This window comes from Emiliania huxleyi (genome assembly GCF_000372725.1).
Source record: "Emiliania huxleyi CCMP1516 unplaced genomic scaffold EMIHUscaffold_52, whole genome shotgun sequence".
Classification (NCBI taxonomy): Eukaryota; Haptophyta; order Isochrysidales; family Noelaerhabdaceae; genus Emiliania; species Emiliania huxleyi.
Window position 1 is genome coordinate 548,668 of NW_005198091.1, and position 23,016 is coordinate 571,683.

The following is a 23,016-nucleotide window of genomic DNA, read 5'->3' on the forward strand; positions in this document are numbered from 1 at the left end:
AGGTTTTGCTGCGCTGTGTCTACCCCAGTGCCCTGGCCCGCGTACCGCTGCCGAGCGGCGCCCTACTGACATATACATCTCATCTGATAGCATCTGACATACTCAGGACGGAAATCTTGAACCTTTCGATCCATGGGACACTACTCACCCCCTCTCCGGTCGCAGGCCTCGCGGTGCTCGTCTGCATGCTCGGCGCCACGTTCTGGGTGGCTCGCTGGATTGCGCAACGTGGCCGTTTGGCCTGCGGCAGGAGAGGGGGTGAGTAGTGTCCCATGGATCGAAAGGTTCAAGATTTCCGTCCTGAGTATGTCAGATGCTATCAGATGAGATGTATATGTCAGTAGGGCGCCGCTCGGCAGCGGTACGCGGCCCAGGGCACGGGTAGACACAGCGCAGCGGTCCAGCGCGCGGGGCCCACATCCTGAGCCGGAGAGGATGGCGCGGCCGGGTTTCGCGGCACCGTGGGTTTTGATCTATCGGTAAGTTGGGCGCGCCGCTTAGACCTCGGGATAACGGATGTGTGCCGACACCAAATACTGATCTAAAACCCCTGGCACCCCTTCTTCACCAATATATGCAATAAGCTGGTCTTTCGCTGATTACAATTATTTTTTTTTGCGCCTGTCCGCACGTGCGTGTCCCGCGCGCCTGACCCAGGCGCGAAAAACGAATCTGCGAGGCGAGGCCGCTCACGCGGCCCGATGGGGAGGAACGGGGTGGACTGCGGGAATCGGCCTCTTACACACCGCCCTTCCTTGCAGCGAGCCCCCTCCAACCCACCCGCGCTAGGTCTCGGGTTTGACGCATGGGGTCACTCCCGCGAAACTCGGGAACTAGCCGGGGCAGTCGGAGAAGGGGCAACTCCGTGCACTGACGGTCGGCCGTGTCAGAAACCACGCCTGCGTGGATCGCGTCACACCAATCCTCGCTACCCAACGCGGCCAAAGGATATCCACCTCGAGAACCTCGAGAACCTTGTGTGTGTGTGTGTGGGGGGGGTATTACATGTAAGGTAGCGGGGGGGGGGGCGCCAGAGGCTGGTTACTGATTGTTTTGTACCTGTGTTAGTGCCAGTGCGCGCCAGTCCCGTGCCCAGTGTCGTGCGAGGGAGCTGGGTGGTAAAATTCTTTGGCCCTACATATGATACTAGCAGGCTGGCTCGCTAGTCGACCGCCGGGCCCGCGCAGCACGCGCGGGCCTTTTGCGTTGTGGTTGATAAGGTGGCACCTTCGACCTTGCGTTTCTTTTCTTTATAGGCTGTCCTCCTTTTAAGTTTTGACCCCCCGCTAAACGCGCGAGGCGGTGGCGGCGGTGGTACGGGGGCGAGCGACAGCCCGATCGCCCTGAGTTCCGCCAGGACCGCCCGTTCGCCAGCCGCCGCGGCCACTTGATCCATCTCGGCCTCTCGGATCGCATTCTCCCGTGTTGTTTTGCCCTGTCTGCTGCCGGCACGAACCTCACCCCGGGCTGCCTCGTGCCCTTTGTGGCAAGATCCGCGTCGGGGAAGGCCGACCCCTAGGTGCATCCCCGGCTCGGGGTGCGCTCGTCTGTTGCGGCGGCTGCCCCCCCCTCGCCGCCAACCCGTCTCCTCGCCTCCTCTTCTCATGGACCACAGGGGCTGCACAACAAAAGCACACAAACACTCCCTGTCCCTGCATGGCTTGGCATAGGCGCGTCCTCATCCCCTCCTCCGCTTCTCCTCCCACTCGCTCCGAGATCCGTAATAAATAAATAAATAAAACGGGCACGCCAAACGAGGGGTGTGAGAAGGACAGGGTCCCCACCTGCACGAGCAGGATCTTGGAAGGACGATCAGGGACACAGGGGAACGGGAGCGGGGAGCGCATCGCGACGCGGAGGGGGGCTGGGCAGGGTTCACCCACACGACAGGGTCCCAGGGATTCCTCTCTCGTATAGGACAAAGTTGCACCCGGCGGCACGGGGGCAGGCGCGGGCCTCCTACTGGTTGCGCTCTCCTAGTTCTCCTGCTCCTGACAAGGGACAGCGACAGGCTCGCAGCACGGTGGACTCCCTAGGTGTTAGATACACACGGGGGGGTGTTTGGACACACAGGATACACGTGAATCCACACTCAGTCTGGATACACAGTGGATACACAGTGAGATACACAGCCTCCGGTTTCGAAGACGAGCACGTTTTTTTTGCTGTGTCCGAAAGAGGTATTCGCCTGAGATCGCCGTCGCCGATGCCCTTCAACCCGAACCCGGATCGCGCGCGGCGCGGCGCAGGCGCGACGGCCCTTGTGCCTGCGCCGGCACCTGCGCCGGCGCCTGCCGCCACGGCCCTCGCCGCGGCGGCGCCGGCTGCAATTGTGATGGCTTAGTTTGGTTCTCCCCAGATAGGCATGAGCGAGCGAGAGCCGGAGAGGGCGCGTGTGTAGGCAGCTACCGAGAGTTGAGATACACTAGATACACTGTGTATCCACCCAAGTTCTGGATACACTGGATACATATCTAACACCTAGGGTGGACTCCCTATTCCACTGGCGATCTCTCTCGACTAGCGACCTTCCTCTGGCTTCCGAGATCCGTCCAGGATCACGGCGAAATTCTCTTTCGTGCTCGCCATCAATGTTGTCGTGTGCTTGGACTTGTGACACATATGGCGCTTTCCCTCCTCATCGCCAGCAAACTCGCCACGGCGCTGGCGACGGACGCGACGACGGACGCCAGCGCTGTGATCGTGGAGACTCGACCGGGAGGGGAGCGTAGCACGTTGCAGCACCCGACGACCGCCAGCTTGGGGCAGCCGGAGCTTGGGCAGGCGCAGCAGCAGGTCCCGGCGCCATACGCGGCGGCCGATCCGGGCGCGGCTCCAGTCGAGGCGGCTTCGTACAGTCAAGGCCCGCCTGTGCTGGAGCAACCGCAGACCCTGGCGATTGCGCACAGCGAGATCGGGCAGCGGCAGACAGACTTGCCATTTTTGGAAGAAGTGCAGGCAGAGCGCGCCGCCGGTGGCGAAACCGAGGGAGGAGGCGGAGGCGGAGGCGAGGGAGCGAGCGAGGTAGGAGGAGAGGTAGGCGGCCGAGCGGACGGAGGGGCCCGCCTCCCCTCAGACGCCCCTCCCTCGAACGACGTCTCGGCGAGCCTCGCGGGCGGCGGCGGCAAGGGCGGCGGCGCGGTACGGCGCAACCGGCAGCCGCCAAACGCGACGGGACGCTCGCGGGGCGCAAAGGCGCGAGGGCGGGGGGGTAGCGGAGCAGGCGGAGGAGGCGGAGGCGGAGGCGGCGGCGGTCGCGGCCGCGACGGCAGCGGCGTGCGGCAGCAGCAGGTGCGGCAGGGCAGCGGCAAGGGCAGCAGCGCGGTGCTGTGGCGCGAGGAGGGGGAGAGGGTTGGTGAGCCACTTGCGGGCAGAGGGCTGCTGCTCTGGTCGTGGCTGCTCAGCCCGTGCGCCGCGCTCCTCTTGTACTGCTGCCTGCCGTACACCGTCTCGCGCCGGCTCTTTGCGCGCGACCGCCCGCCGGGCCTGCTCCGGAAGCGCTCGTCGACCGAGCCCGAGCCGACGGGCGAGCCTCTGGTGAGCGACGCAAAGTGGCGCGGCGGCCTTGGCGCGGCGCCGCAAGGCTCTCTCGCCCCGTCCGCTGCTCCCACGGGCTCGCGGTCTCGCGCTGGGGGCTGCAGGGAGGGAGGCAGGGAGGGAGGCAGGGAGGGAGGCAGGGAGGGAGGCAGGGAGGGAGGCAGGGAGGGAGGCAGGGACGGCGTCGGCGGCGACGCCCCCGGATCGCCGCTCTCTGACTCCGCGGCACCTCCGTGGCTGCCGACGGTGCAGCTGCTCTGCCCGTCGGTCTGGCTGCTCTGGCGGCAGCTGCCGCACTCGTGGCGCGAGACGCTGCGCGCTCCCTCCAGCGACGGGCGCAGCAGCCATGCCAGCCGCGGCAGGTGCTCGCGAGGCTCGCGTTGCCCTGAGGGCTGTGCGTGTCGCTGGTGTAGGAACAGCAACTACACCAGCGACGCCAGCGAGTCGTCGGACGGGCTGCTGCACCAGCCGCTCGGCGCTCGCTGGCCGCTGCGCGTGCGGGTGGGCTCGAGGGGAGAGAGGGGCGAGGGCCCTCGCACACGCAAGGGAGAGGGGGAGCTGCTCTGCCCTCGCACACGCAAGGGAGAGGGGCGAGGGCCCTCGCACACGCGAAAGCGGCCGCTCACCCGCCCCTCTCGCGCATGCGGTGCAGGTTGTCTCCGACGAGGACGAGCCGCTCGCCCCGTCGGTGATGAGCAGATGGCGGCGGATCGGGGCGGCGCGCGGAGGCTCCCGCGGGGCTCGCCAGCTGCTGCCGCTCTCGCAGCTGCCCCCGCTCCACGCCACCGACGGGCAGGCGTGCTTGCTCTCCGAGGCGCAGCGCGCGCGGCTCATCGCCCAGCTTCCGCCCTCCCTCTCGCTGTGCGCCTGGGAGTTGCTGCACTCGACGGAGCGCGACGGCTGCTCGCTCGCCCTCGCGTACCGCAAGCTCGAGAAGGCCGGCCCGACGGTGCTGCTCGTGCTCGACGCTGCGGGGTGCGTGTTTGGCGGCTTCGCCTCCTCCTCGTGGCACGTCTCCTCGCACTACTTTGGGACGGGCGAGTCCTTCCTCTTTGCGGCGCGGCCCGAGTGGGCCGTCTACCCGTGGTCCGCCGCAAACTCGCACTTCCTGCTCGGCTCGCCCGACTCGATCGGCTTTGGCGGCGGCGGCAGCTTCGGCCTCTGGCTGGACGAGTCGTTTGAGTTCGGCTCGAGCGGACGCTGTGACACCTTCGCCAACGAGCCGCTCGCGGCGTCGCGCGATTTTCGCGTGATCGCGTGCCAGTTTTGGGGCTTCAATGCGATGCACGAGAGTCCGCACTTGCCCCACGAGAGCAGCCCTACCTCACCGATGCACGCAATCGGCGAGCCGCCCCGCACCTCTCGGCACCTCTCGTGGTCCGGCGATGGCTCGTCCGCGAGCCGCCGGCTGATGCAAAGGACATAGTCGTAGCATGGCCGGAGAGCCCGAGACGCGAGAGGGCGCTCTTTGCAATACGAACAGTTGTGGCTTGTGCCGTGCAACTGCAGAGTCCAGAGAGAGATCGATTATAGGAGAGGCACGCGGCCTCGCTACTCCGTACTCGCTCGCCGCGCAGCGCGAGATGTGGTGTCGGCAATATTGGTAGCGATGTGGTGCATGGCGTGCACATTGTGGGTATTTTGTTTTTGTATTTTGACTTTTGGGTCTGAATCATCCCAATAATAGGAATAGCAAACGCACGAGAGACGTGAACGCTCGTACCCTCCCGACTCAGGCCTGCGCTTGTCGGCAACGAGACCTCTCCTTGCAGAGGAGAGGGATCCCCCGGCGGTGGCCTCACGGCTCCTCCTCCGGCAGCGGAAGGGGCGCTGTGGCGGCGGCGCCAAAGAGGGGCGGGCTCGACTGCGACGTCTGAGAGGAGTACTGGAAGTGGTGGAGCGCGCACTGCGTCACCAGCACGTTGCTCGCGTCGACGCCCGTGTTTGCGTTGCGCGCCGTGATGTGCACATTGTACCCGCGCGCGTCGTTCGCCTCCCAGACCATCGTGCCCGTCACCGTGTGGCCGCCGCCGACGGCGATCGGCGACTTGAGCAGCGCGCGCACCTGCTCGCAGCCACGCTACTTGAACCTTCCGACCCGCGATCCCCCCTTTTGGGTGCCGATGCGCCACCTGGTACCAGTGCGTGAGCGGCTCGTTTGGCCCGGTCGAGAGCTGGACCTGCCCGCAGGCGGAGGGGTGAAGAGGCGGTGCTCCCGCCTCTGCCGGCGCCGGCCTCGCAAGCTGCACCTGCCGGTGCGAGCCCGGGAAGCGGCAGTCGAACCAGAGGGCGAAGCCTGCGCCCGGGACGGCGAGGGGGGGAGCGCTCAGCCAGGGGGAGCGCGGGCAGCGGCAGCCGAGCTGCGGGCGGCGGTCTCGAGCCGTGGAGCTGCGCCATGCCCGTCACCACGAAGCTGAACGGCAGCTCGAACTTTTGGAGCTGGCCTGCTCACGCACCGCGAGGCGGTGAGGCGACGCACCCCTCGCCGGCGGCGCCTCTCTCTGCGAGGCGTGCCGAGGGTCATCGTCGTGAAATCGAACTCGAGCGCCGCCGGCGCCGCGAGCAGCGAGTGCGGCGCGACGGGCCCCACGACGGGCTGCGAGAAGTAGAAGCGTTCCGCCGACTCCTGCAGCGAGCTCAGGTCGACGCCTGCTCGCGAGAGGGACGGCGTGAGCACGCCGCCCTCGGCTCGGCCGGCCCTCGCTGCGGCGAGCTGCGCCGTAGAAGCTTGTCTGCGCCCAAAAGTGGAGCTTCTGCTGCTGCTCGGCGTAGAGCGCCGCGTCGGTGAACGGCGCCGCGTACAGCACCGCCTGGTCGGGGTACATCTTGCCTCCCGGCTTGAGGAGCCGGTCCCGCGCCACGAGGTACGACTCGAGCATCCTGCGCCGCAGAGGCGGGGGAGGGCCGGTGGGCGGCAGGGAAGAGAGGGGCCTGCATCCGGTGTGGGGGCGCCGAGTCTGCCGCCCGCGGCTCGCGTGCTAGCGGCGGAGAGGGCCCGGCGCAGGGAGGGAGGGAAGGAGGGAGGGAAGGAGGGAGGGAGGGAGGGAGGGAGGGAGGGAGGCGCCTCTCGTTGACGAGCGCGATGCCGAGCGGCTCAGAGATGAGGATGTCGACGCGCTCGTCGAGCTCGACGTCCTCCACGCGTTGGTTCAGCACGCTCACCTCGCCGGCGAGCCCGTTCGCCGCGGCCAGCTGCTCCGCGTGCCTCGCCATGCCAGACGCCTCGACGGCGAACACGCGAGCGGCGCCGGCGCGGGCGGCGAAGAAGGAGAGGATGCCCGTGCCCGCGCCGACGTCGAGCACGCGCTTGCCCCGGAAGTCCGCCGCGTTCTCCAGGATGGCGAACTGGTAGATGGAGGTGCGCACCTGGTCCTGCAGCATGCCCTGCTGCTGCACGAGCGTCGAGTAGTCGTTGAAGTACATCTTGTCCTTGTCCGGCAGCACATCCGCCACGAGACCATCGATCGCGGGCAGCACGCCGCCAGACGGCGCGTCGGGCTCGGGCATGGGTGTGTGTGCGCTAAAAGAAAGACGAGGAGCGCGCGCGCGCGCACACACACACACACACATGCACACTTAAACCTGTGTCACCCGGAATCCATAGTGTCACTCTTATGGATTTGAAATGTCAAATTTGCAGCAAGCAAATTTGCACGCAAACTTGTCATTTTGCGAGCAAATAAGATGCAAACATCACACCGCGTGCGCCCCCGCCGGCGTGGGAGTGGCCGCACCGCGTGCTGGGTGTGCCGTGTCGCGTGTGCAAGAGTGCAACTCCCCGTGACCACGTCCACGATAGCCCCGCGCTGCCCCCCCCCCCCCTTGGGGGGCGCGGTTAGCTCGGTTGACGACCCGAACATTCGCACGTGGAGCGTGTGTGTGGCACTCTAAGGATGTTTATCTGCGCACATGTGTGCGTAATTTGGCAATATTTTGAACAGAGAGCCCACTCGAGTAGCGCACTAGAGGCCAGGCATCCCCAGGAGGCGGGAGAGCGAGCTCGCCCAAACCATCGTGAGGCGGGAGCGGCGATAGCGACGACGGCTTGGACGTCGGCTTGGACGTCGGCGGCGCGGCGATGATCAACGTGCGGTGGCATCCCGCAACACGACCGAGGCATCCCCAGGGCACGTCAGCTAAAAAACGCCGAAGCGCGTGCCCCTGATCGTCCTTCCAATCGCAAACCCCGTCAGCAGTCCTCCTCCGGGAATGTACGTAAGAGCCACATACATTGAGAGAGAGAGAACGGAACCTACCTCGGCGACACAGAGGCTGCCTCGGAGGCGATTGGCAAACGACTCGCCAAAACCCTCCGTCCGCTCGACTTCATCGACACGCTCGAATGCACCGAGGGCATTCAGAACGTTGGACACCTCAAGTACAACCTCATCACCCGTCAGGCCTGCCCAAAGACGAAGTACATCTGCTCCGTCACGCCACCCGAGATCAGCGAGGGCCCGGCCATCGACGGGATGTACCATGTACGGCCCCGGCATCGCCTTCCCAGGCTGCTTAGCTAGAGTGAGAGATATTGTGCACATGGTCAGTCTCTACAATATACTCACTGACACTTTACCTCCCAGAGCTCGTCCCGGTCCGTCACGGCCATCCTCGGCCTCCGGAGGGCCCCCGGCCGCGGCACGGTGCGGCGGCGTCACAAATCCGACCACAGAGCACCGGGACGCGGTCGGGCGATCTGAGGCCCGACTAGGCGTATGCATTGCCTATCCAGGGCTATCACCTGGACCTATCAACAGGCGCCTGCGGCGCCGTGGTCAGGAGCTGCTGTTCACACTTGCACAGACTTTGATACGGCACAGTACAACTTGCCGCGCTGACGAGACGGTCTGCCACGAGAGAAGAGAGATGTCTCTTCAGGCGCTGGCTCTTCAGGCGCTCGCCTACTATAGCGGCGTGGCCTCGCCGCGGGCGGAGCGTCGCGTCGAGGAAGCGTGCGCCGCGTGCGCGCTCAAGCTCGGCCACGCGCTCGGCCCGCCGTGGCAGCGGTGCGTCATTGAACTGCTGCAGGGGTACGAGGATGATGAGTTTTCGCTTTCCGACTTCAGCTACTCGCCGCTGACGGCGCTGCCCGGTGCTGGGCGTGCCAACGGCGAGCTGCTCAAGAACCTGATGCGCAACTTCACCTGCGACTTTGAGGATGGCGGCTCGCAGCCTCTCCGCACGATGACGTGGCAGTACCAGGAGCGCGACCCGTGCGCCGGCGCGAGCGCCACGGAGCAGGCGCGCTCGTTCACCTACAAGGCGGGCTACTTGCCCGCCGGCGACGAGCTGACCGAGCTCAATGGCTTGATGAGTGAGGCGGAGGCGGAGGCCGCCTGCCTCGCGTCGCCAGGCACGGTCCACACAGACACTGCACTGGCACCTCCCACACACGCACACGCCATTCCGCACACACTCTGCGACTCCACCGCGAGCCGCTCTAGACCCACACGCGCTCTCCCCGAAGGCAGAGCCTCGCCGCCTCCGCCTCCACCGCCTCCGCCTCCACCGCCTCCGCCTCCGCCTCACCGCCTGCCGCACCGCACCCCTCCCGCCAAGTGTGCCGCGGCTTCACCTACAACTCCGGGGAGGGCGGACGGCCGCCGCCGGACGCCATGCGGGCCGTCTACTTCAAGTCTGCGATCGGGGAGGTTGGCCTCTCGGACCAGTGGCGAGCGGCCCGGCCGGCCGCGCCGCGGGAAGACGGCGGCTCCTCACGCGGCTCTGCCTGTGAACAGGCACACGCTCAAGCGGCGCGGCGGGCCCGGCTCGAAGCCGCTCGACTGCAGGAGGGGGAAGCGCGCGCCGCCACCGCTGCCGAGCCGGCTGCGGGTGAGGGGCGTGCCGCGAGCGAGCACACCCGAGCGTGACGCGTCCGCAGCACGCATCTCATGTCTCCGCGACGCGTCCGTCCCCGCAGGTGGACGTGCTGCGCGACGCGCCGCCCGTCTACCTGGTGCACGACTTTGCGTCGGACGAGGAGTGCGAGTGCGTGGCGCCCGCCTGGCGCATCCCCGTGGGGCGAGTGGCCGGTCCGTGCCTTGTCTGCGACTGTCCAGTGACCCGCGGCGTCTGCCAAAGGTACATGGTCAACCTGACGCTGCCGCGGATGACTCCCTCGGTGGTCTTCTCCGGCTCGAAGGGCGCAACCTCCACGTACCGCTCCTCGTACAGCGTCAACATGGCGCCGCGCGGGAGGGAGAGGCGGGGGGCCCATTTCGGGAGACGTGACTGACCAGGCGGCTCCGTCGGCGCAGGTTCCGGACTTTGAGGACGAGACGGACGTGGTGACGCGGCTTATGCGGCGCAAGTTCGCCTTTGCGCGCGAGGTGGCGGAGTACGACGAGCTCGTCGAGAACGAGGGGCAGGCGCGGCACATGCACACACACACCACACGCGACCAAGCACTGGCCACCCCACGCACTGTCCGCCCCACGCCCGGGCGGCGCGGCGTGCGCAGGAGCCGGTCAACGCCGTCTACTACAAGGACGACGGCGACCAGTACCGGCCGCACTGCGACGGCGAGTGCCATGGCGGCGGCTACCGGCGCGGCCGGCGCATCGCGACGAGCCTGACCTACTGTTTGGTCGGCGACAAGGGCGGGTACACCTCCTTCGACCGCGCGGGGCTGAAGGTTGTGCCAAAGCGGCGGATGATGCTCTTCTTCGGCTACAAGATCAACGGCGATCCGCCCGCGATGGACAACGGCCAGACGGAGCACTCGGGCTGCCCGCTGCGCGAGGGGCGCAAGTGGATCGCCACGATGTGGTACCGAGAAGGGATGACCCCCGAGAGAGGGTGGCAGCAGCACCAGCATTGACGCCTCGAGCCGCGGCGCTCGGCGCAGGATTTTGCGTCGGGGTTATTTGTGTCGTAGGTGTAGGGGCTCAGGGAGAAGCTTGGTGGAAGTGTGCGGGGTGATGCTCCGATACGTAAACCCCTCCCCGGATCTTCGACAAAGGTTCGGCATTTCTTTTTTCAGGTTCGCCTGTGATAGTGCTAGCACGCGCCAGTCCGCACCTGTGTCGAGCCTGTCTGCTGTGAGAGAGAGTTGTTTTGTTTAAATTCTTTTTTCAAAGGGCAAGGTGTGAATGGCAGCTTTATGATAGGGTTACTACGCCGAACTATGCGGCAAAATCGACTGGGGCGCAGGGCCCGGATCGCCCCCCCACGCAGAGACCTCGTAGTAACCCCTCAGCGCAACCGACTTGCCACTTAGATGGGCCGTGTCCACGCCTTGGTCGTCGAGAGGCACCATGAAGCCGACCTACCCCTCCGTGCCGCCAATCGACGGCAACGTACCTCCGTATTGCTCTCTTGGGACAGCAAGCAGGCGCGTACGATGGTCTAATGCACGGCAAGAACATCTGCGATGCAGCTCTGAGCAACCTGCCGTCAAACGCGATCACTGAGGCGATCCGGTCGGGCGATTTCATATACATATTCTCCGGCTCTCTCCCAACGTCGTCCTCGATCTCGCAAAGGCGCGGGCGACCACGGCTGTCGCAAGGTCGTTCAAGGAGGGCTGGTGGGCGATCGAGCACATCTTTTACGGTACTCCAAGTTCACCGCCCTCGCCGTCCCCAAGAGCGCCACAAGGCTGATGCGGTGATGGCTTCAATCAACGGGCCACGTCACTCGTAGACGGAGACGTAAAAATACGGAGCTTTTCCAGCACATTCAAACACATATTACAAGTAACCGACAGGTGCAGCACACCAAAGTGAACAGAAGAAATACATCTACTCGCGGGCCAGGGGGCGGGGAGGGGGGGAACTACTCGCGGCCCAAGTCCAAACATCTCGCGATTCGGCTGCGACCCGTGTGGACATGGCACTTGTCTGCTGCTCGATGCCGTCGGGAGACGGCGACCTGGAGGCGCTATTTCGAAAGGCTGGGGTCAGCGAGAATCTCATCGGCCGTTACCTTCGGTCGCTCCTAGAGGCAGGCGTCGCAAACGTCGGTGACCTCCGTGAAGCGGCAGAGGAGTTCCCGGGAGACGTCCGGAAGTGCCTTCCCCCTTTGACGATCCTTCGGCTATCCAAGCACGAGGACGGCCTCAAGTCTTTGCTTTCCTCTGATTACGGTGGTAATGCTCGGGCGGTCGGGCAGGCAGCCACAGAGGCAGCGGATGGGGCGGAGGAGGGCGGTGAGGTGGAGGGATTGGTGGAGGGATTGGGAGGGAAGCAAAGGGGCGAGGAGGCGGAAGGCGAGCTCGCTTTCACAACGCCCAGTTGGCGCCAGCGGGCCGAGCCCAAACTGCCTCCGGGGTACACGCAGGCCGGTTCTTCAAGGATCGTCGCGCCAGATGGCAAGCGATTCCATGCTCTCGGGCCGGCGTGGGCGCACTATGATGAGGCGGCGGCAGCAGCAGAGGAAGGGAGCCTGTTCATGGTGACGGTGAAGCGCGTCGATGGCACACTCGGCCTCACCATGGTGCAAGACAACCGAGTTGAGGAGGTGCACCCGGGCGGCCCCGCGGCTGAGGCGGGACTCAAGGCCGGGGACGTCGTGGTGGAGATCAACCAGAAGTCGACGCACGTTGCCCGCTTCTGTGAACTGCTACCCGCAGCCTCTTCGTCGCGCTGTCCGGAGATCCAGCTAAAGATCCTGCGAACGGTGGCGGCGGTGGGGGAGACGGCGGCGAAGGAGGCAGCAGAGGAGGAGGAGGAGGAGGAGGGGGTGTCGGTGGTCCGCGAGAAGAGGGTGGTGGGCCGTGGCCACCAATACCTGTGCAGGCTGCAGGGCGGCAGCGAGGTGTGGCTGAAGGGGGCGCTGCTCAAGAAGCGGCACCCGGAGCTGCTCACTGCCTTCAACAACCAGGCGCCGTCTCTGCTTTTACCCGAGGAGGAGGTGGTGGCGGCGGCGGGGGTGGCGGGGGCGGCGGCGGCGGCGGAGGCGGGGGCGGCGGAGGCGGAGGCGGCGGCGGCGGAGGCGGAGAGCAGTGCGGGCTCGGGCGTAAACTTGCCCAGAGTCGCGGCGCTAGCGTCCGAGGCTGCCAAGGCCGCCAAGGCTGCGGAGCAGGCGGAGGCGGAGGTCCGAGCGGCGCAGCAAGCCGAAGCCGTGGCCAGGCAGAAGCTTGCGGCCGCGGCCAAGTCTGTGGTCCCTGGGGCGATAGCGTCGCAGCCCGTGGCGGGCGCGAGGGAAGAGGCAGCGTCGATGCCGTCGCAGGAGAACGCGAAGGAGGACGAGGCAGCGGAGACGGAAGCAGAAGAGGTCGAGGCGGAAGGAGCGGAGGTGGAAGAGGCGGAGGAGGGAGAGGCGGGAGCGCAGGACGCCGTTGATATGCCTATCGCAGTGGGGCCGGCCCCGGAGGCGCACGGCCAAGGCTCCGGACCGCAGCCAGATGACGCCCCTCTGGCTACTACGCCGCAGCCAGATGCCGATATCGTTACGCCGGCCCCCGCCGATTCGATCGATCTCACCCTCGACGACTCTCCCGTCCAGGCCGACGCCGTGCGTTCGCAGCGCCGCGGCTCGCGCACGATCGGCGGCGGCGGCGGCGGCGGCGGTGCCGGCGGTAGCGGAGGGAGCGTCGGCAGCAGCCACGTCAGCGGGAGCAGCGGCACCGGAGTCGCGCATGCCATCAGTCTCCGTCGCCGCTGCAGCACCAGCGATGGCGGCAGTTTCGCCGACAACATTGGCAGCGGCGGCGGCAGCGGTCGCGGCAGCAGCGGCAGTGGCCGCAGCGGCGGAAGCAGTGGCAGCAAGTGCAGCATTCCACCGCCCGAGCGGCTTTTTGCCACTCTGCCCGGCGCGAGCGAGAAGGAGGCGGAAGCCTTTGAAAAGCTCGCTGTCTTCCTCGAGGCCAACGGCGGTGATAGGGCCGCGCTCGCCGGCTGGAGGTGCCGGGCGGTAGCCCGAGCAGGCACCCCAGTCCAACTCTATTACCTCTACTACTCGAGTGAGGGCAAGCAGTTCCGATCGCGGCCTGATGTGGCATGTTTCCTTGGGCTGGACGTGACGCGCGTGGTGTCGTCGAGGCGGTGCGACGAGGTCTGCGGTTGGGTGCAGTGCGAAAATTGCTCGAAGTGGCGCCGGCTGGCTGCTAACGACATGGAGGCGCTACCCGAGGGCGCGTGGACGTGCGCACAGCACCCGGACGCGCGCTTTGCCTCGTGCGATGTGGCGGCTGAAGAAATGGAGGATGGCGAGCGCACGAGCGAGGAGCTGGCAATCGAACGAGCGGTGGGCGGATTGCTCCGCGAGCTCGTCCGCAAGGTTGCGGCGGAATCTAGCTGGGAGACGCGCCGTGCCGACCGCGCTCTCGCTGCCCTCCGCAGCTGGCTAACGGTGCGCGGAGCTGACGCGGCTGTCCTCGAGGGTTGGACCGCCACGGTGGTGCGCCGCGCTGTGCCGACCGGCTGCGGGGACGGAGGGGGTGGCGTGGCTGCCAGCGTCAGCGAGGGTGGCGAGATCGCCAGCGGCGCTGTGCAGGCGGCGGAGCCGTCCACGCACGCAGCGGCAGCTTCCGCGTGGGCGCCAGCGGCTCGGAGCGAGGTGTCGACGCGTGAGAAGACTGCCCTTGGTGGTTGGACAGGGCCAAAGCGTGTTCGCTGCCGCGGCTGCGGCCCATGCCTTGCGTCCGATTGCGGCGAGTGCTCGCCGTGCCTCGACAAGCCAAAGTTCGGCGGGCCGGGCACGCAGAAGCAGGCGTGCGTGCTGCGGCGCTGCGTGTCGCTCGGCCCAGCCCGCCCCCCGGCCGCCAGCATGATCGTCGCCTCGTTCTGCAGCCCCGACGGTCACGTGTTTAGCTCCCGCGCCGATGTTGCAGCGCATTTGGGGCTGGCTTGCGTCAAGGCGGTAGGAGGCACGATCGGCCTCTCGTGGGTCATGTGTGATGAGTGCAAAAAGTGGCGGCGCATCGACTCCACGGCCGCGTCAAAGGCGCGACAGGAGGAGGAATGGTACTGCTGGGAGCACCCCGAAATGCTCGACTGCGAGATGCCGGAGGAGGAAATGGAGGACGACGAGCAGTGGTCAGAGGCGGAGGGCAAGGGCGAGGATGAGGACGAGGACGAGGACGAGGTTGAGGTCGAAGTGACCGCGGAGACAGAGGATGATCCGCCGTCGTCGACCGCCGCCAACGCCGCCGCCGCCTCAGCCAAGCGAGCGCGCGACTCATCGCGGGGTGGCGTGGCGATAAGCGCTGCTCCGCTCGACGTTGCCGAAGGCAAGAGGAGGAAGGCGGAGGGGCACGAGCGCGTGCACGAGACAGTGCCCGCTGCTGCAACCAGCACCGGCCTCCCTGCCTCCTCGCTCGCAACTTGGAACGGCATGGCTGACGTGCAGCAATTGCTCGACGGCCTCGGGCTGTCAGAGTATGTGGCCGCCTTCGAGGCGGCGGGCTACGACGATATCGATTATATTCTAGGGGAGCTCGCCGAAGCGGCAGAGGCGGTCGGGATGCGCGAGGAGCATGCGCAACACTTTGTGAGGGAGGCTAGGTCCGTCTACACCACGGGTCGCGGCGTGCACTAGCATCCAAAGCATGGCATGGCCCCTCTCTGGTGACTTGTGACTAATCGTAATCCGTGGATGCGCGGGATTGCACTTGGGGGAAAGGCGTTATCGGATCTCGTGCTCAGTGTGTACAGTGGTCCACACACACACTCCACAGCCTGTGCCGGCGCGCCGGGCGGGACCGTCGCGCGTGCTGGCCGGTCGGAGACCGCTCCAGTCGCTCCACCGCACATGAGTCATGAGGCCCCACAACATTGAACATAGGGTCCACTAGCGACTAGGGAGTCCAGCACGCACCACAGCCGCCCAGGCAGTCGTCCTACGTCCAGCTTCCACCCGACCGACGACGTGTATATCCGAGAGTATCCGTTTTATTTGTGGCTGCGGGAGGTGAAGCGAGCGGGTGGCAGGGGTGTCTGGTGACAGAGTTGTGAGATGGTGTGAGCGTTGGCAGCGATTGGACTGTGTACATATCGTGTGACCTGTAGAACCTTTCTCCGCGGCGGTGGGGCGGTGGCGGTGGCGTCGTTCTCTCAGGCTCACAACGACGGCCGCTCCAGGCACGACTCGCCCGTCAGCGAGCAGTGATAGTACACGCGCGCATCCGCCCCCTCCCCCTCTCGCACCTCGCGCCAGTTGGGAAGGAGAGGAGCCTCCTCTCCGCCGCGCCTCTCTGGGCCGCTCGGCAGCAGTCCCGCCGCGGCCTCGCTCTGCGGCGCAGCGGGCTCCGCGGTGGGCTCTGCAGCGAGCCTCTGCCGGATGCGCCTCCCCTCCTCGCGCGCGCGCTCGGCATCCGCCGCGCTCTCCGCAAGCCCCGCCGTTGCCTCGGCCGCCGCGGCGCCGCTGCCGATGGCGGCGCCGTTGGCCATCCCGCCGTTGGCCTCGCCGCCCCCGTTTGCCGCCGTCGAGCTGATCGAGATGGAGACGCCCGCGAGGTAGTCCTCGCCCGCCTCCTCGGGCGGGGGCGGGAAAACGCCGTCCTCCGCATCGCGCGCCGCCTCCTCAAGCTCGCGCTGCGCCGCGCGCAGCTCCGCCTTCCACGCCTCCGCCGCGTCGCCGTCGCCGCCGTCGCCGCCGCCGCCGCCCGCGCTCTTGTTGCGCCGGCGCCGCTCCCGCCGCGAGGCGACGTGGCTGAGCTGCTCCGCGCTCTTCCAAGTCCGGCCCTCCTCCTCGGAGCCCGACTCGTCCGCGCCCCACTGGAAGCGGCGGCCCTCCTCGTCGATGTCGGACGAAGGCGACCGGTCGCCCGCTGAACGTGGCCTCGCCGGCATCCGCCACGCCGGGTTGCCTACAGCGACCGTGTGACACGCTCCTGCGGCGGCTGTGCCGCGCTCAAAACGGGCGCCCGCTGCGGGCTGCCGAGCACGGCGCGTTGCCCCTCGATCCACTCGAGCCAGTCGGCCCAGTGGCGCGACCGCACGAGCGTCGTCGGGTCGCCGACGATGACGAGGCCGCGCTTGGCGCGCGTCAGCATCACGTTCAGCCGCCGCGCGTCCGAGACGAAGCCGAGCGAGCCGGAGCGGTTGGAGCGGACGGCCGAGAAGACGATGAGCTCCTTCTCGCGCCCCTGGAAGCCGTCCACCGACTTGACCTCGATCTCGCGCCCTCCGGGCAGGCTGCTCACCTGCTGGCGCAGCAGGCCGACCTGCGCGCCGTATGGAGTGACGACGCCGACCTCGGCCGGCCGCAGCTCGCCTGACCATCAAACAAGAGTACTGAGACAGCACTGACGAACGAGTACCTCGGCCGGCCGCAGTTCGCGCGTGCTACTCGTTCTGGAGGTGTCCGGAAAGTCCGGGAGTAAGGTGTCCAGGAAGTGTCTAGGAAGTCTCGCCGGCGTGCAGCACGTCGCGCAGCAGCGAGACGACGGCGCTCGCCTCGCCGGGGTTGCGCTTCGACTGGCCCGCGCCCTCCTCGCCCGACCCGGAGACGAGCAGCGCAGCGTTGCACGAGGGAGACGGCCAGCGCAGCCCGCGCGGCTGCGGCCTCTTGGCGTCGGCCACGCCGGAGAGGTACTTGCCGCGGTAGAAGCAGGTGGAGACGAAGGTGGCGAGGGAGGGGTGCATCCGGTACTGCGTGTCGAGCAGCAGCGGCTGCACGCCGAGCCGGAGCATCCGCTCGAAGAGGGAGACCTTGAGGCCGCGCCGCGCCGCCTCGTCGCTCAGCACGGTGGGGCGCAGCTGCTTGTGGTCGCCGACGAGGACGAGCTGCCTGCGAGGAGGCGTCGCGGACGGGTCGCGGACGGGTCGAGACGTGTCTCGGACGAGGAGGAGCCTGCCTGCAGCCGCGCGTGAGCGGCACGAGGCACGACGGCTCCGTCGACTGCGCCGTCTCGTCGATGAGAACCATCTGGAAGGGCACCTTCTTGAGCAGCTCGCCGCCCGCAGCGACGCACGTGCAGAGCACGACGTCGGCGCCTGCTCACGGGTACACGCCGGCGTGAGAGGCGTGAGAGGCGCCTCCACGCCGCGCGCGCGCGCGGCGCGCCTGCGAGCGCCGGCGGGCCTCCCAAATTGTCGAGCAGGTACTTGTGCAGGTCGGGGCGCACCTGCAGCAGCGGCAGGCAGCAGCAGCAGCACGGGTGAGGCGCACCGGGTGAGGCCGCCGCCAGAGGAGGGCGCCGGGCGAGCCAAGCCACGCCGCGGCTACAGTCGGGTGCTTCTCGGCCGGCTCTCGGCCGGCTCTCGCACCGCGTCGGGTCGCCCCACGCGCACGACTCCGACTCCGTCCTTGGCGAGGGAGGCGAGGATGTTGTCCACCTGCGAACACGCGTAGAGAGGGGGGGTGATCTGCTGTCTGCTAGTCGGTCTGCTGTCTGCTAGTCGGTCTGCTGTCTGCTAGTCGGTCTGCTGTCTGCTAGTCGGTCTGCTGTCTGCTAGTCGGTCTGCTGTCTGCCCACCGCGACGTTCGAGTCGGCGGTGGCGAGGACGGGCTTGACGCCGAGCGCGCGCACCCACAGCGTGAGGATCTGCACCGCGACCGTCGTCTTGCCTGTCCCCGGCGGGCCCTGCACCAGCGTGAGCCGCCGCGTGAGCGCCGCGTCGACGGCGGCGCGCTGCGAGTCGTTGAGGGTTGCTTGCGAGAGGAGGGCGCGCGCGTTGACGAGGGCGTCCTCCGCCGCGAGGCCCGTTGGCGTCGTCGCCATCCGCACCAGCTCCGCCTTGTCCTGCGCGCCTGCGGGGCGCGGCGTGGAATCGTCGTGGACGTGTCGTGGACGGGTCCGGGCCAGCCTCCCTCTGTCCCGGCGCGCCCTCTCGCCCGCCCATGCTTGCGAGGAGCGGGCCCATCAGCGGGGTGACCATGGTACCGCGCTTGCAGAGGAGCGCCGCCGCGTCCAGCTGCCGCTTGTGCGTGATGAGCGAGATCTCCGCCGCCTGATGACGCGAAGAGGAGCGGGTGAGCCCGGTGGCGCCGCGCTCACGCCACGGCTCTCGGGTCGTCTGCACCTCGGAGGCGCCTCCGCGGGCGTGCAGCGCCTCCTGCAGCTCGATGCCGAGCAGCTGGGCGAGGTGGTAAAAGTAGTTGTGCATCGCGTCGTCCGAGAAGGTGAGCATGTCCAGCGCAACCTCCTGGAAGCGCGCCAGCCGCTCGCCGTCCGAGCACCGCTGCACAAACGTGCGGCAGATCTTTGTGTACTCGTCGAGGTCGAGGCCGCGCTCCTCGGCCATCGTCTCGGCCACGTAGAGCGCGTCGCGTGGCGAGCTGGCGGCGCACAGCGCGAGGAGCGCGGTGCAGGTCGCCTGCTGCGGCGTGCGTCGGCGGCGCAGCAGGTTCTCGTAGCACGCGAGCGCGTTGGGCAGGTCGGACGCCTCGATGTAGGCGCGCAGGTGCGCCTCGAGCGTCGGGACGGAGAGGTGGCTGGCGACCATGAGGCAAGGCGTCGCGGCGATCTGTGCACTACAACCGCGAGCCCGTGGAAGAAGAAATTTATCGTGGCTGACTTTTCTGCTGTGTGGTGCACGCCCTCCGAGCGTGGCGGGGTCTGCCCGTCGGGTTGCTGCCCTAATCCCACCAGGGGTTGTCTGCTCTATTTATCAATGGTTTCCGACCGTTGAGGTACAAGTGTTCGAAGAGAGAGTGGACCTGAGCAAGAGTGTTGCTGAGCAACGACATGACTTGGAGGCAAATGATCGGAGTGGGAGTCAGAAATGTGGTCCTTGCGCGAGGGGAGCTCGATAAACTCGAGGGGCCAAATTATGCCGCGAGGAGGGCGGAGTTACGCAGAGCGGCGAGAGAAGCAGCGAGAGCAAGGCAGACGGCAGAGCGGCGTCTCAGAACGAGGCCGAGGAGAGCGATGAGTCAGAGGATGAAACAGCAGGGGAGAGAACGAGGACGAGAGTGAGAAGAACGAGAGGTGGCATGAAGCTTGAAGGTCGCTGCGAGAATTGGTGAGAGACTGCGAAGAGAGATAGGAAGTGGTAGACGCCCGAGGGTGGGCGACGGCTAGCACCACACTCCTCTCCTTAAAATCCCTGTGCGGTGGCGGCGTGCCGTCCTCCCATCCCTCCCTTGGGTTGTCTCTTTTCTTTCTTTTTTCTGGTTTGCCTCGCTTTGAAGAGATTCTACGACGATGCCTGTTTCCCTTCCTTGCGCGCACGGGCCCCGGGTGGACGCTGGACAGATGATGACGGCACGCACGAGAGCGACACACAGACACAAACAGGCTCACAAGACACACAGCCAGCTGGCTGCCACACACCCTGAGAAGAGAGAGTAGACGTGTACACATAAATCCTCCCTGTCGCCCCCCCCAGCCGCTCCAAGGTGCCACCTCTAGCAATCTCGCCGGCCGGCAAGAAAGAAGAACACGCACGTTAGGTTAGGTTAGGTAGAAAGAAGTAGGCTCGAACACGTTTCGCGGAGTAAAAGAACTCGCGCGGAAAAAGTCGAGCACAAGGCACAAGTCATGGGGGTCATCAAGTGACCGCGACTGACCAAGCCACGCCACCTCGCTGGCCTCTCCGCAAGGCCCCCCGACCGCGTCGAACTCATCGGCGCGGGCTCTCTCGGCTACGGGACCGGCCCCAGCTTCGGCTGAGGGCTAACAAGCTGCCGAGCCCAAATCACTGTGAGAGCCTTGATTTCTTGTTGGTCTTCAAAAATCTCTCTCACCAACGCGGTATGGGTGGACGCTGGACAGATGATGACGGCACGCACGAGCGACACACAGACACAAACAGGCTCACAAGACACACAGCCAGCTGGCTGCCACACACCCTGAGTAGATAGACGTACTCATAACTCAGGGCCACATACATGCCCACATCCTCCCTGTCGCCCCCCCCAAGCACTCCAAGGTGCCAAAGGAGACGACAGGAGGTAACACGCGAGGCTAGAGCAGGCTTGCTCCACCTCTAGCAATCTCGCCGGCCGGCAAGAAAGAACACAGCGGAGAAAAAGAACTGGCGCGCTGAAAGTCGATCAGTCGCAAACCTTTGGACTTGGACTGCTCCAGATGCTCGCCTACTCTCTCTCCTCGCTCGCTGCCGGCGTTGGCGTCAAGAGCATCGCGCCCACGCGCCACTCCGAACTGCTGCCGCGCGCCGAGGTCGAGGCGCTCGGCATCGTCTGGAAGGGCAACTCGTCGTCGGAGACGTCTCACGACTCGCTCGTAGAACTCACCTCGTACCCGGACGACTTTACGTGGTGCGACAAGGACGGCGTCAACTACTGCACGCCGTCGCTCAACCAGCACATCCCCCAATATTGTGCGCACGCCCCACCCTTCCTCTTCCCATCACTGCGCTCCTTCCCTTTCCACCGCACCGCCTCTCTCACAGCCGACGCCCTCCGTAGGTGGCTCGTGCTGGGCGCACGGCTCGCTCTCGGCGCTCGCCGACCGCATCAAGATTGCGCGCAAGGCGCAGGGCACCGACATCCAGCTCTCGGTCCAGCACATGCTCAACTGCGGCAACGCCGGCTCGTGCCACGGCGGCTCGGTGCCTCCCTCCTCCCGCCCCTCGCGCCACGCTCGTACCGGCCACGGCCCTCGCCGCCTCAAAGCCCTCGTCTCGTCGCGGCGGCGCCTCCTCTCCTCCCCTCCCCTCCCCCCTCCCGCCCTCCCTCCTCCTCACCTCCCTCCACCCCCCCCCCCCCTCACCCCCCCTCTGCCTCCCCCTCTCCTCGCGGCGCAGCTCGACGGCCCATACCAGTGGATCCACTCGCAGCCGGCCGGCATCTCGTACGCAACCTTGCAGCCGTACATGGCCTGCTCGGCCGAGTCCAAGGATCGTGCCGCCGAGCCTCCCCCCTCCTCCTCAAGGACGCGGCCCCTCAACGCCTTCCTTCTCTCACCTCGCCGCAGGAGGGGACCTGCGCGCACGGCGACTGGAGCTGCACGCCGATGAACGTGGCCCGCACGTGCGGCACCTTCGGCCAAGAGTGCGTCGGCCTCTCCCACTTCCCGAACGCCACCATCGCCGAGTACGGCCACATCTCTGGCGCGCGCGCGATGCAGAAGGAGATCGTTGCGCACGGGCCGATTAAGAAATGAGTGATTAATAGAGGCGAGATCGAGTTCTCAATGAATAGGAGATCTTTGCGCGCGGTCCGATCGCGTGCACCATCGACGCGGCGCCGATCGAGAAGTACACGGGCGGCATCGCCACGCAGCGCTCCTTCATGACGGACCACGTCATCTCCGTCGTCGGCTGGGGTGCGCTACTCCCACCTGCAGCCCTCTCCCCCTCCTCTCCCCCTCCCCCCCCCCTCCCCGTCCCTCGCTCCCCCCTCCCGCCGCCACCGCCGCCTCTGCGCCCCTTGACGCGTCCCTTCATACCCCCCCCCCTCTCCTCGCGGCAGGCACCTGCCCCAAGGAGGGCCTCTACTGGATCGTCCGCAACAGCTGGGGCGAGTACTGGGGCGAGCAGGGCTACGTCAAGGTCAAGTCTGGAGCCCTCGCCCTCGAGCAAGCCTGCGCGTGGGCGACCGTCCAGGACTTCACCGCCCCCGAGCGGCACAACCAGTACGCCTGCTTCGAGGACGGCTCCAACTGGGACGCGTCCAAGCCCGGGGCCGACACGCCGCCCGCCAAGGAGGGCGCCATGCTCGGCAAGCTGCACGAGGCGCTCGGCGGCGGCCTGTAGAGGCGCGTGGCCCCAGAGGCGGGTGGAGGATGCGCGGCCAACAAGGGCCCGCGCCTCCCCCAGCCCGCCTCGCCCCGCCCCCTCGCCCTCGCCGACTGCGCGGAAGTGGGGACGGATCCTCCCCTTCCCCCCCTCGGACGCCGCTTGCCCCCCCCCCCCCCCGATCGACCTGTCCATCTTTTCTGGTGCCACTGACGCGCGCCCACGTTGCCTGTTCGTGGGCGGTGTTGTGGGGTGTTCTCTCGCCCGCGCTTCTTTCCTGGTGCACCGCACGCGTCTAGCTCTTGTCAGGTCGCGCGGAAGGCTGGGAGCTGGGACGGTCTCGTGTGCGAGCTGTGTCAGCCTGACTCTCTTGCACTCTCTCTCCTCGCTCGCTCGACCTCTCTCGTACGAGGTGTACCGTACTCGCCGCGAACGATCACACCGCGCTCGAGTGTGTATAATACATGTGCGTGTATATATGTGCACTTCACCCCACGAGCACGACGGCTACTCTGATGCTCCCCGGCCGACCCGTCCTACGCTACCCGACGGTGGAGCACCCTTCCACGTCTCGCTCACGCTGAGAAAAAATCTGAAACGGCGTGCAGCAGAGTCACCGACGAGTTGGTCCGCGTGCCTCCTCTCGTGTCCCGTACCGTTCTCACACATCCATAAACTCACTTTGGCCTCACTGAAGCGATGCCTGAATCCTTCTTAATCCTCGGATTTTAGATTAGGGACGCTGTCGTGTGTCGACCCCCTCTCTAGCTCTACCCGGGGCCGACCGGGCGGGGGGCGGCCGGGGGGGGGGGGGGGGTGGGTTCCTGGTAAAATTCTCCCAATAAGATCCCGCTTGGGCTTTGTAACACTTTCCTACTTTATCACCATGTAGAGTGTTGTTTCTGGACGAAGGTATTGGTTGCTTGAGTTCTGGTGCGGTGGGATCTCT

The 23,016-nt window shown here is 66.6% G+C and overlaps 5 protein-coding genes across 5 annotated transcripts; 2 read left to right on the forward strand and 3 right to left on the reverse strand.

Moving 5' to 3' along the window:
• Window positions 1–4,228: 4,228 nt before the first annotated feature.
• On the forward strand, window positions 4,229–4,963 carry EMIHUDRAFT_66705 (hypothetical protein; the record flags this gene model as incomplete). The annotated part of the gene is made up of 1 exon (XM_005766258.1): window positions 4,229–4,963. The coding sequence occupies one exon, from the start codon at window positions 4,229–4,231 to the stop codon at window positions 4,961–4,963; it is 735 nt and encodes a 244-aa protein (XP_005766315.1).
• A 372-nt stretch (window positions 4,964–5,335) lies between these two features.
• On the reverse strand, window positions 5,336–6,960 carry EMIHUDRAFT_66707 (hypothetical protein; the record flags this gene model as incomplete). The annotated part of the gene is made up of 6 exons (XM_005766259.1): window positions 5,336–5,605; window positions 5,670–5,717; window positions 5,787–5,862; window positions 5,994–6,186; window positions 6,215–6,494; window positions 6,613–6,960. The coding sequence occupies 6 exons, from the start codon at window positions 6,958–6,960 to the stop codon at window positions 5,336–5,338; spliced, it is 1,215 nt and encodes a 404-aa protein (XP_005766316.1).
• A 9,400-nt stretch (window positions 6,961–16,360) lies between these two features.
• On the reverse strand, window positions 16,361–17,084 carry EMIHUDRAFT_44663 (hypothetical protein; the record flags this gene model as incomplete). Its single annotated transcript, XM_005766260.1, has 2 exons — window positions 16,361–16,690; window positions 16,848–17,084. Coding segments are annotated over 2 exons (567 nt in total), but the record flags the coding sequence as incomplete, so codon positions are not given.
• A 618-nt stretch (window positions 17,085–17,702) lies between these two features.
• On the reverse strand, window positions 17,703–18,070 carry EMIHUDRAFT_49248 (hypothetical protein; the record flags this gene model as incomplete). The annotated part of the gene is made up of 2 exons (XM_005766261.1): window positions 17,703–17,759; window positions 17,900–18,070. Coding segments are annotated over 2 exons (228 nt in total), but the record flags the coding sequence as incomplete, so codon positions are not given.
• Window positions 18,071–20,446: 2,376 nt separating this feature from the next.
• On the forward strand, window positions 20,447–22,551 carry EMIHUDRAFT_437057 (hypothetical protein). The gene is made up of 6 exons (XM_005766262.1): window positions 20,447–20,708; window positions 20,797–20,939; window positions 21,135–21,227; window positions 21,305–21,460; window positions 21,532–21,655; window positions 21,802–22,551. Exons 1-6 carry the CDS (start codon window positions 20,456–20,458, stop codon window positions 22,083–22,085), a joined length of 1,053 nt encoding a protein of 350 aa, XP_005766319.1. The 5' UTR covers window positions 20,447–20,455; the 3' UTR covers window positions 22,086–22,551.
• The last annotated feature ends 465 nt before the right edge of the window (window positions 22,552–23,016 follow it).